Source organism: Lygodium microphyllum, chromosome 15 (genome assembly GCF_053477565.2).
Source record: "Lygodium microphyllum isolate KBCC chromosome 15, Lygodium_microphyllum_v1.1.10, whole genome shotgun sequence".
In the NCBI taxonomy this organism is placed as follows: Eukaryota; Viridiplantae; Streptophyta; class Polypodiopsida; order Schizaeales; family Lygodiaceae; genus Lygodium; species Lygodium microphyllum.
The window spans coordinates 41869377-41881464 of record NC_141149.1 but is presented as its reverse complement, the minus strand read 5'-3'; the positions used below and the strand labels follow the sequence as shown (position 1 = coordinate 41881464).

Below are 12088 nucleotides of genomic sequence, written 5' to 3'. Positions count from 1 at the left end.
GGGGAGGCTGGGGACTGCCACGTGGCAGCAGCCCTCGATCTCTCGTTAATATATAGTAAAGATGTAAAATGTTATTCTAATCATGCTTTTCCTAGATGGAAGTATGTAGACCATGGCTTGCCAATTAACCTTCTAAGTTGATCAAGAGAGTGAAGAGTTGCAACATATGGCATTTAGATACCCTTCATAGGGTCAAAGGCTCTATGGCATATAGCCTCCAAGTAGTGTCTCGATTGTGGTACAACCAGTAGGTACTCCCACAACTATGGCATATAGCATCTAAGTGCTTCAAAAGGTGGCATCTAGTTTTTTTGTTGAATACAAGTTTTCACGTAACTTCTTGAGGACTAGCTAGAAGTCAAAGTGAGTGGTATGTAAAATGTTATTCAACTTATGCATTTCGTAGGTGGAAGTAAGAAGATTGTGTATTGTGCAATAACCTTCTCATTTGACTAAGAGTGAACAGCTACAACACACAACATCTAGGTACACTTGACAATGAAGAGTTGAAAGACATATAGCATTTAGGTACTAGTACAGTTGTGACACATATCCTCTAGGTCTCCCATTGCTGGGATAAATATGTCTAGGTACTCCCAAAGGTGGAGCCATGACACACTAATGTGAGTGAAGGTAGAAAAGTCAATGGGCAAGTGTACCTATCTACTTATGTGAGTGAAGGTAGAAAAATCTATGGGCATGTGTACGTGTCTCTTGGACTTCCACTTCGATTTAGAGACTTGGATTTCATGGAATCCGAATCATCTTAAATCTCCAAACGGGAATATTGGGCTAACTTGCCATAGTTATGCAAGTGCAATGAAAATCTATTGGTGTGCAATGATAGACCTTTTCTCTCTTGACTTGGTGTTCAAGCTTTCTCTCTAGTCATTGAAAGACAATGTATGGCTCACCATCATGCCATTGCTGTAAGTACACCTACATGCAACATACATGTGGTCCATAGTTGTAACATATAGATGCACAGTTATGATACATAGATTCTAGTTACTCAAAGAGGGGCAATATACATATAGACGAGTTGTGACACACAGCTTGCATGTAACTTGCAAGGTCAATCAGTTACATGCAAGCTCAATCAAGCTTTCACAAGCCTCTCGGTGCTCCTAGACTTACACATAAAAACATCCTCTACCCAAGGAGAAGTCTTAAAGAAATGGCGCCACCGCGGGGGCCAGACGTCTCACACGGTCCGGTTCTTCTTTGTCGTCTGTATCTACCTCTCTACAAAGGGCCAGCCTGCCAGTCCTACCATGCGCGTCGTGTTGCTCGTCATCCTGTCTCTCTCACGCGGTCTGCTCTCTCTCGCTCTCTCTCTGTCCCTCTCTCGCCGTCCGTCCCCCCCCCCGCTGGATTGCTCTTGGTTTGTCTGTTATCCTCTCTCCGTGTCAACAGGACGTTCTTCATTCTCATCCTCTCTTCAGCTCTCCGTCATCAAGAAAAATCCCTTCTTCTCGACATCCCTGTTGTTTCATTCGTGTCGAATACATGCAGGTTTCGGCGACAATATCTGGTTCACGACATAGCGCCATCTTAGGTAAGGAAGGCACAGCACACACAAGTTTCTCTCGCTTACACGAGTCTTTATCGCTCTCTTTCTGTGACCTGCTGTCTTTCTTTCTGTGACCTGCCTTTCTATTTCTTTCATACAGCAATGCTGATTCTGAATACTGAGATTCCGAGAAAAGCTAGCTAATATAAAACAGTAGTCTTCTGGAATCTGTGCATCTTCAGATTCTGCACTGTCCAGGTCTAGCTTTTCTCTTGAAGTAAAAATAGTACAGGCCGCCTTCTTCTCCATTGAAGCTGACGATAAAGCTGGAGGAAAAGAAGAGATTTCAGATTTGACATGTCCAGAAAACGCACTTTCATGGCCACCACTAAATACACCGCTTTTGTTGTTGGTCAACATCTCAAAGGAGCATGTACTATCTACTAGCTGTGGTGCTGCGATAAATATAGCCTAAAGGCTAACGCTCGAAGTTTTCTTCTCTTCATCTTTCTTCTGTGGTCTGACGTTTTGGCTCGCAATTCCATGCAAATCGAGCGTCCATGTTACTGCCAGCATGTTATCAGCATTTAAGGTTTTTCTTTTCTGTTCTCCTGATCCGTCACGGTCAATGCGCATGAATGAATCTTTATGCATCGTGCAACTTCTTCTTCCTCAAACGTCTTCTTCTTCTCCTTCTTTTTGTTCATCTTATTCCAGCCGAGACGGATAGACACGGGAAGGTCTTTCCGCGTGCGAGGGTTGCATTTTATGACATTACACCATGGACACAGCTCATGCCCCATTTATGATACACTCCTAAACGAATATTCTTAATCTCTCTCTCTCTCTCTCTCTCTCTCTCTCTCTCTCCATGGAAACCCGTGTGGCACGTTTGAAACCGGTCTGTGTGAATTATGCAAAGCTTCTAATGAATCATTTCCAATCTGATCCGGTCGGGCTCCTGCAGGCCGATGAAGCTCCTTCTTCGCGGATGACCTATTTAACATGTCCTCAGTGAGGTGGCCAAACAGTGGAGCGAATTGGCAGTCGCAACAGGTCTCATTCTCCAGCATACAACCACAAGCATCGACAATGAAGGGAAGCAGCAAAGCGAAGTCTCATTCGTGGTGGTGGGATAGCCATAATATACCGAAGAACTCGAAATGGCTGGAGGATAATCTAAACGGTAAGCTTTGCAATAATCCAATGATGATTGATTGTAAGCATTGCTTGTTGGAAAGGGGTCAAGCTTCCGCAAATAAGCGCGTATTGTGCGGCCTCGTTTGAGAGGCAACGCTGATCTGAGCTAGATGTGTTTGGGCGCGCGTGCAAGATAATGCAAGCTTTATTGAATTGGTTGAATTCATATTCATGGCGGGGAGGACAATTGTGTGCGACGGCGACTGTATGGTGCACCGATCGCCGGAAAGGCCACATCAATCCGAGATAGATGCGTGTGTTCAAAACAAATGTGTGCGCGTGTACTTTCGCAGTGCGTGCGTGTGTCTGTTTGCAGTTTCACAAGAAAGAGTATGTCTGGGTTTCTGCTTGTGTTGGGGACGTCGATGCGTAGGTGGAAGGCGATTCTGTAAAAACATGTTGTGTCTGTATGTATGCAGACATGGATGCGAAGGTGAAGGCGATGCTGAAGCTGATAGAGGAGGACGCAGACTCGTTTGCAAAGCGGGCGGAGATGTACTACAAGAAGAGGCCAGAGCTGGTGAGCCTGGTGGAGGAGTTCTACAGGGCGTATAGGTCGCTGGCGGAGAGGTACGACCAACTGACGGGACACATCCGGCAGAGCATGCCAAAGGACCTCCAGAGGCAACTCGGCTTCGGCGGAGATTCCCCCGAGAAAGGATCATCGGGCGGCTCCAGGCGCCGGCGGGCCGCTGGATTCAGTGTCTTCCTTGGCAAGCACGATGATAACGGCCGGGATTCGTCTTCGTCATCCTCTTCGTCCTCGGACGGCGACGACGAGGATGGCGATGGCGATGATTCCTCCAAGAAGAAGTCGCCGGCCTCTGCCGACGACGAGGAGCTCGAGCTCCTCCGCCATCGCCTCTCCCAACTCGAGTCCGAGCTCGCCTCCCTCCAGAAGGAGAACGGCCGCCTCCTCCAGGAGCAGTACTCCTCCGGCCGCCTTCGCGACGAGATCGAAAGCCTCAAGCAGGCCAACTCCTCCCTCCAGCTCGACCTCTCCGCCGGCTCCCTCCAAATCGATCGCCTCCGCCATGAGCTCCAGCAGGCCCGCGCGGAGCACCGCGTCCTCTTCGATCGCCACTCCCACCTCGCCTCCCGCGAGAACGAACTTGAGGCCACCGTCAAGCATCTGTCTCACGACCTGCAGGGAGCCAGAGAGGAGTTTGACCTCCTTCAGAAGGACTCCGCGGCTTTGCATGAGGAGAAAAATCGACTTGTTGATCAGGCTTCTAAGAGCTCCGAGCTGGTAGAGGAGCTTCGAGGGGAGATAAAACGGCTCCAAGATGTTCTCCAGTTTTCGGAAGATGAAAAGAGCCGCCAGCTTGGCCTTCTCGAGGCATTGCAGAAGAAAATCGAGGACTTGGAAATGGAGCTGTCTGCATTACGGGAAGAGAAATCAAGACTCAATGAAGAAATTAGTACCGGGCGTGATCAAGTTCAGGCTCTGGAATCTCAACTAAGAGAACTTCAAGAGAACCTAGACGTGCAGATGTCAGCGCGAGCCCAAGAGAAGGAGATGCTGGAAGAAAAGGTGAAGGACCTTGAAGCCGCATTGGCAAGTCTAGAAGGCGAGAGAAGCAGAGGCATTGATCTTCAGGATGTGTTCGAGAAGAAAACGGCAGAGTTACAGGAGGAGCTCAGTCAATCAAGAGAAGAGGCAGGGAGGCTAAATGATGAGAAGCAAAAGCTCGAAGAGCAGGTGCAAAAGCTCCAGGTCGCAATGGCGGAACTCCAAGGCGAGAGAACCAGAGGAATCGAGGTTCAGGATGAATTGGAGAAGCGCCTGGCTGACCTCCAAGCGCAGCTTGACAGTGCAAGGGAAGAGGTAAGAAAGCTAACAGATGAGCTCGAGGATGCAGCTGCGCTTGTGGGTAGGTTGGAAGTTGAGATCAAGAGCCGAGATGAGGAGATCTCAGCCAAGGTAGTTGAAATAGAGACTCTGAGAGAGCAGCTTGAATCGGAAGTGCTTAGGTTGCAATCTTCCATCGAAGCAGTTCAGCATGAGAAGAATGAGTTGGAAGGCAAGTTGAGAGAAGGGCAAGAAGAGCTAATACAGGTGAGAGAGGAGATTCCAGCCAAGGTTATTGAAATAGAGACACTGAGAGGACAACTTGAGTCCGAAGTGGGGAGGTTACAGGCTTCCATAGAAGCAGTTCAGAATGAGAAGAATGAATTGAATGACACGTTGAGAGAAAGGCAAGAAGAGCTAAAGCGGGCGAGAGAGGAGGCAGGCAAGCTCGGGGATGAACTAGTGGAGAAGCTCGCCTTTGTTGCCAGGCTTGAAGGGGAGATAGAAAACCGAGATAAGCTGGTTGGCAATCTTCGTGATGAGATCTCTGCTAAGCTAGAGGATGTCCAGAAACTACAAGATGAGAACCAGAATCTTCAATCCTCACTGATGTCATCCCAGGATGAGAACAAGGCCTTGGCTGCCTCTTGCAGCAAGCTCAGCGAAGAAGCTGATGAGCTCCGTCGGCTTATTGAAAGCATGAAGATGTCAGCCATGGCTGAGAGACAAAGGCTTGATCATGACCTTGAAGCTTTGGCATCAGAGAAGGCTGCTTTGTCAGAGGAACGTATTCTTAACCTGGGTGAAATCGCAAAGTTGAGCAAAGAATTACAGGACCTGCTCAGTCAACTTGAGCAGAATCAACAAAGCATCTTGGAATTACAGACCCAACTTGATAAGGTCAACCAAGGTTTGTCTGATTCTCAACAGGAGAATGCCACCCTTGTAGGAGACTTTCAGGCCTTGAGGCAGCAGAAGGAAGAACTCGAGCTGGAGAATGGTTTGCTGCGAGAAAGTAATGGAAGCCTCGAAAGCCAGCTTTCTCTTAAGATAGAGCACGCCCTTCAACTGGAGGCAGAAGTTATCAGACTTCAGGAGAGTGTAGTTATGGCGCAGGAAACCTATGCTAAATTGTCAACTGAGCTGCAATTGGCGTTAGACCAAGTTCGTACAGCCGAGGAGAAATGCACAAGTCAAGAGCAACTGTTTCTTCGAGAGAAAGCTGAGCTTGAGGTCCGTATCAAAGAATTGGAGACAACAGTTAATTCATTGCAGGAAGAACTCCAATTGCTGAGAAACCAACTCGAAGCTCTCCAGGCAGACCTGCAGCAAGCCATGGCGGCAAAGGATGCTCTCGAGATGGAGATTCAAGACCTGAAAGCTCAGCTTAGCAGCATGGAGAGCTCTTTAGAAGAGCAGCAGGTTGCATGGGACGTCGACAAAGGCAAACTTGAGGAGCACATCAAACAACTTATTGCCGAGAAAGAAGAGTGGGCAGAGGAGAAAGGTAAGCTTGAGATCGAGCATAGCAGCTTACAAACCAAATCACGGGATGTAGAAGAATCATTTATAATGCAGCAATCGGAACATGCCAAAGTGCAAGTGGAGCTGTCGGAGAAGGAAGAAAAGATTAGAATTATGGAGCAAGAGCTCAACAAGCTGCAGGAAGCATTAGCATCTTCTATGGAGGACTCTAACAGGTTATCCATGGAGTTAGATGGATTGCAGAAGGCTTTGTCGATCGAAAGGGAAGAGAGGGAGAAAGCCAGGCTTGAGTGCGAGGAGCATGTCAGCAAGTCTCAAAGCAAGGAGAGCAGTCTAGAGAACCAGATTGTGAAGCTAGAAGAGGAGATCCGAGCTTTAGCTGAACAGTCCAAAGATTTGAGCATAAAGCTTGAAGATGAGAATAGACAGGAGGAAGCTCTGCAAGTAGATATCAAAGGGTTGCAGCAGGCGCTTTCCAGCACTCAACAGGAGAGAGAAAACCTCAAGGATGAGTGTGAGAAGCTTATGAGAGAGCTGGCAGAGGAGGCTGAGAGGAGGAGGCAAGCAGAGGGGACATCAGAGGAATTACGAATTGAGATTGGCCGTTTGCAACAGGAGCTGCGAAGGATGGTGGAAAACAATGAGATGCTTAACGAGAAGGTTGCAGCTGCCATGGACCAGGAGAGTAAGCATGCAACAGAAGTGGATAGCATGATGATGGCTTTCCAAGAACATGGTAGCGTCTCTGATCGAGAGTTCCATTGGCACTCAGAACCCAAGCACTCTCTTCTAAGACATTTGAAGGAAAATTTGCTTCTTTTGCTTACAGAGAAGTCTAAGCTCAAGCAAGAAGCTACGGCACTCTCCTCCCGAGTGTCAGAGCTCCTCCAAGAGCTGGATCTTCTGCGTGAGAACTCCAAGGGAGAATATGACAGCTTAACAGCCAAATACGAAGCGCGTATGACAGAATTGCAGGCATTCCAATTGCAGATTGAACAGCTTGAACAGCAGAACTCTTCTTTAGAAGAAGAGAAGGTTAGACTTCAAGAGCAATTAATGGCTTCCGTCAAGCACTCTGCTGCAGTGGCAGCAGAGTTGCAGAGAGAGAAGGAAGAGCTGTTTGAGAAGTTGTTAGAGGAGAACGATCATGTGCTTAAGTTGCAGCAGGAGATCAATGTCCTGAGGGATGAGGACGTTGCCCAGAAGAGAAGTATGGACGATGCAAGCAAGCAGATCAAGAAATTACTCATGGATTTGGAAGTGCTTAGCAAAGGTCTCATAGAGAAGGAGGAACAAGAGAGATTGTTGAGGGCAGAATTTCTGGCATCTGGCGAGAGGTACGCAAAGGCGGAAGAGGAATTAAATGAAATCCGGGTTGCCTTGTCTCTCGAGAAGGCAGAGGCGTCGACGTTGAGAGAAGAAATGGCTATGAAAAACAGACAAGTGAGGAAGCTGGAGGAGGAGATAGCCCTCTTGCAGACTTCTATGGATGACAGGGCCAGAATCTTACAGGAAGAACTTCTGTTGACCCAACAACACAGGCATTCTCTGGAGGTTAGGCTGGAAGCTGAGCTAGCTCGCATCCGTCAGCTGGAAGAGGGGTCATCCTTCTGGGACGAGGAGAAGGCTTCTCTGCGGGCTCACATTGATTCCCATGAGAAGAAAGCAAATGAGCTACTTGAACAGCTTGGGCACCTAACAGAGGAGAAAGAGAGGTTGTCTGCTGAGCTCAATGCTCGAAGCCTCTCTTCTGACAGTCAAGAGCAAGAGATCCAGAGGCTCTATCAACAGTTGAGGGAGGCAGGCGAGAAGATCAAATCGCTAATAGAGCAATCCAACTTTGTTTCACAGAAGTATGATCATGCAACGGTAGAGGTGGAGAGGTTGGAGGGTCAATTGTCTTCCATGGGGGAAGAAAACAGCAGGCTTGAGCGTGACATCTCGGCAAGGACTGCCTCGGTGGCTGAGATGACAGAGGTAATCTCTGAGATGGAGAAGAAGAAGTTGGATCTGGAGTCTGAAGTTAGAACGAGGCACGAGCAAGCTACCATTTTGGAGGAACAGATAGTCAGTTTGCAACAGGAGAATTATCAGCTCAGACAGGACTTGCTTTCCCTGAAAGAAGAGATCTCCAAGCTTCAGGACCTTCATTCTGAGTTGCAGAATCAGCACCAATCTGTCGTGCATGAGAGACAAAGGAGCGTTGATGAACATATTTTGGTCTTGACCAGATTGGAGGAAGTGCAAAAGAAACTCTCGTTCCACCAAAACGAGAATGCTCGCCTTGAATCAGAGGCAATGAATGCAATGTCTAGAATCCAGGAACTCGAAGGTCTCATCTCTGAACAGCAGAAAGAGAAGCAGGCTCTCTCTGTGGAAGTGGCTTCTACTGTTTTGCTTATGAATGATTTGAACAGAAGGGTTGATGATTTGCAAGAAGAAGTCAGGCGATTAGAAAGCGAGCTGGAGTCGGGAAGTAAAGAGCTGCAGCAGAAGAATGAAGAGATCGGCAAACTGTTGTCCTTGAGTTACATTCTTCGAGAGGAAAGCAGAGGACTGGGTGTCGAACTGGAGAAGAAAATTCAGGACTTCAACAGTGTTGAGGTCTCTTTGAGAGTGCTTCAAGATGAACATTTTCTTTTGATTAGCAAGAACAAAGAACTGTCTAAAGAAATCGCCTCAAGGGATGGGCAGATAGAAACACTTCATCATGAAGCATTCAAGTTGACGGCTGAGAAGGATTCTTTAGAAAGTGAAATGGTCAGCCTTAAAGATGAAGTTCAGAGGCTGCATAAGGAAATGTCTCTACTGCAAGAGTCCGAACAGCAGTTGAGGAGGTCTCTACAGTCCAAAGAGGACTCGGTGCACCAGCTAGAGGAAGAAGTAGAAAGTTTGAAGGGTGTAGTATACAGAGATGAGGAAGAGTTTAAGGAGGACAGAGGGAAGCTTGAAACCGAATTCAAGAAGTTTGAGCTCGCTGTAATCAGCTTGAAGGAGGAGAAGACCATGGCCTTTGACAGGTGTAATGATATGGAAACCTTGTACAAGAGCTTGCAGGAGGAGGTAGAGGAGGAGAGGCGCATGTCTGGGCTTGTCATAGGTGACCTCAACAATGCAGTTCAAGAACAGCTAGAGAGGATTAAGTCCTTGGAAGGGACCGTTGAAAGCAAACAGTCTGAGATTGACAATTTGCAGTCTCATAATCAAATGCTCAATGAGTTGGTCAAAAAACTAGAAGATGAAATTTGGACTCTAAAGAAGCAACATGGCACCTTGGAAAGGGAAAAGAGCTCATTGCAAACTGAACTTCTAGTTAAGATCTCTTATGTTGAGGAACTAGAAGTGCAACTCACTAGCATCAAGGAGAAGAAGGTAGTGTTTGAAGGGGAGCGCACTATCGCCTTAGGAGACTGGAAGCAGGTCCAGGATGAGGTTACCAAGTTGCTAGAGAGAACCTCACAGCTGAATGAGCTGTCTAGAGTTTCTGCAGGGAAGTTGCAGATGATGGAGGACAAGCTTTCTAAACTACAGGTGAACAATCTAAATCTCAGCGATGAAATCTCAAATTCGGTCAGGAAGGAGAAGTCTTATGTGATAACTGTGAGATTCATGAGGGCAGAGTTCTTTTGTCTTGTGCAAAGAATCAAAGCACTGAAGGAGGAGAAGGCTGAGCAGGTAAGGCAGGCAGAACAAGCTATGGAAGCAGAAAAGAAAAGGCATAGTGAATTGGTGGCAAGCATGACCAACTTGCAGAATGAGCTTGCATTCCTTAGAGAGGAAAATAAGAGGCAGAGGACCATCATCTTTGACAGATCTGAAGAGAAGAGGGAGGCAATCAGGCAGCTTTGTCTGGCCCTTCAGTATTGGCAAGACAAAAGCAGACGTTTGGAGGGAGTGATAAGTTCTGCCAGGGAGAGAATTAACCGGAGGGTCGCTGCAGCTGCAAGAAGCTGAGAAAGGTATGTTCAGAAGCTGAGGCGCTAGAAAGGTGTGTTCAGATGCAGCGGAAAAATCAGTACTGGGTAGACAAAATCAGACGTTTGGAGGGAGCGCAGGATTACTGCAGCTGCAAGAAGCTGAGAAAGGTATGTTCAAAAGCAGAGGCACTAGAGAAAGCAACTTTCCTGTTGTTGATTGTAAATTGTGATCCCCTATTGTATTTCTGCCAAACCTTAGGAAACTTAGCTTGTCTGATAGTTGTATACTAGAATTCATTAGACATGTAGCTGTTGGCACTATCCTCAGTGCATTGCCTACTTTCCTCATTGATGACTAGCTTAATTTCCTCATTGATCAGCTCCATAGCGTGCACTGTTTTTATGTAGAGCGAGTGTTCGTTGGCTGTCTGTCTCGAGGTGAACTGCAGCCATTGGTGCAGAGGCGGTTTGATCAGTCAGCGTCCTGTTGGCATAGCAGGCAGGGGCAGCTTTGGCCTCTTTTTGAGGCTGGGTTTTGCAGCTGGTGTGTTCAGCCTCTGGGAGAGGAAGCCAACCCACAAATTTTTAATATTCTCGTAATATTCATTCTAGACGCCAGATTTATAGATTGGCTAGCTTACTCTTCTTTGGCTTTAACTTCCTTTTTATAAAATAGCGTTTGTTTGGTCTGTTAAAAGACACGTTAAAGTCAGTGGTGATTCCAGCTGGTTTTAGCTACTGTCGACCAGCAATAAACCAGGAGTAAGTTCGGTTTAGGAGCATTTCCAGGGCTTTTCTTTCGTCTTTTTCGTTTGTTTGGTTTTCCTTTTAAAAACAGAATGATCTATTCAAAACAAGTGCATCTTGTAATGAATATGGTTATGCCTTTTCTTTTGATTTTATGAGATGAAATTGTCTTAATTGTAAGAAAAGTTTCATCAGACTATAATGAATTGTACATGAACACACATAATTTTGTATGGTGTATTACTACCATTTAATGCATTTGCTGACTTTTGAGCATTCTAAGTTTTTTTTAAAAAAATGAAGATGTGAAATGTATTAAAAAGAAAGTAAGTAAGGTAAGTATGTACAATTGGGGATTTGCCCCTAACAACCAGCCGCATGACTTATAAGGCTATCCTTTTGCCAAGAACTTATACAAAAGGACTTGGTGGAGCTATTCTAATTGGATGAGACAAGGTGAGTTCATTTGCCTATTTAGCTGAGGCGCAACCTGCAATCCATTATTAGTGTCTAGTATGGAAGGGGCCTAGGGCTGAGATATTGGGGGGAGCTGCACAAGTTAGTTCAGAAGAGGCGAAGAGAGAGGGCTATCAGAGGAGCTATTGGGCATGGTGACACGAGGGTTACTAGTCATTTGGCCCGTCGTGTTATCCATTGTAGAGGGGTTCCGATGGCCCAAGAAATTGTTGATGGTGAACCCCAATCAGGCAAGGTAGAGAAAACATCGCCTGGAATCCTGATGGTGTAGTCCCTAGCTGTTGCAGTATTTATAATGCTTTGGAACAGTTTAGCAATTGCCTTCCTAATTTTAACTTCTCTTTCCTCTTTCGAGCATTTGGTACTCGAACGTTTGATGGAGGTTTGCACATCATTCGTCGCTAATTTTCAAGCATTTCTTTGAGCATGCCAACAAAGATCAACTTTAAATTGAGGGAGGCAATCAACATCTTTACCATTATATACTTTTTCATTGCGAACAAGTCATATGGACCACAGAAATATTCCACGTATCAAAGTCCAGAGGGATGGGGAGAGGCCGTTTACTTCTCCCAGGAGGATTTCTTTCCATGTTAGTCTATATGGGTGGTTGGGGGAGATTAACTCATGTAACCAGTTGACATAGCCCCTGTTACCTGGGCATAAATTAAAAAGGTGCACGATGGTTTCTTTCTCTCTCTTGCATCGTGGACAAAGGCCATTGCCTATCCCGATACGTTCTGCTTTGACTTGGGTCCAGACCGCCTTATGGAGTATGAGCCATAGCAGATGAGAGATCTTCAGGGGGAGGTAGGGGGTCCATATTTGTTGAAAGAGATATTCCCATCGATAGTTATTCTAGTTAAGAAGCCATCTTTGATTGAGGGCAACGATCGGTTTTCTGTTGTCCTTGGGTAAGTTGGGCAGAGGGAGTAGAGAGGACTTGGTGTTCCACCT

General features: G+C 46.5%; 1 protein-coding gene and 1 long non-coding RNA gene across 2 annotated transcripts; both read left to right on the top strand.

The window, feature by feature from the left end:
* Nucleotides 1-2090: 2090 nt before the first annotated feature.
* Nucleotides 2091-10228, top strand: LOC148024459 (uncharacterized). Its single transcript, XM_087694085.1, has 3 exons — nt 2091-2105; nt 2231-2699; nt 3133-10228. Exons 2-3 carry the CDS (start codon nt 2519-2521, stop codon nt 9942-9944), a joined length of 6993 nt encoding a protein of 2330 aa, XP_087550211.1. The 5' UTR covers nt 2091-2105; nt 2231-2518; the 3' UTR covers nt 9945-10228.
* LOC148024458 (uncharacterized) lies at nt 9941-10535 on the top strand. The gene is made up of 2 exons (XR_015693313.1): nt 9941-10075; nt 10316-10535. It is a non-coding gene; the product is annotated as an uncharacterized LOC148024458 (long non-coding RNA).
* The last annotated feature ends 1553 nt before the right edge of the window (nt 10536-12088 follow it).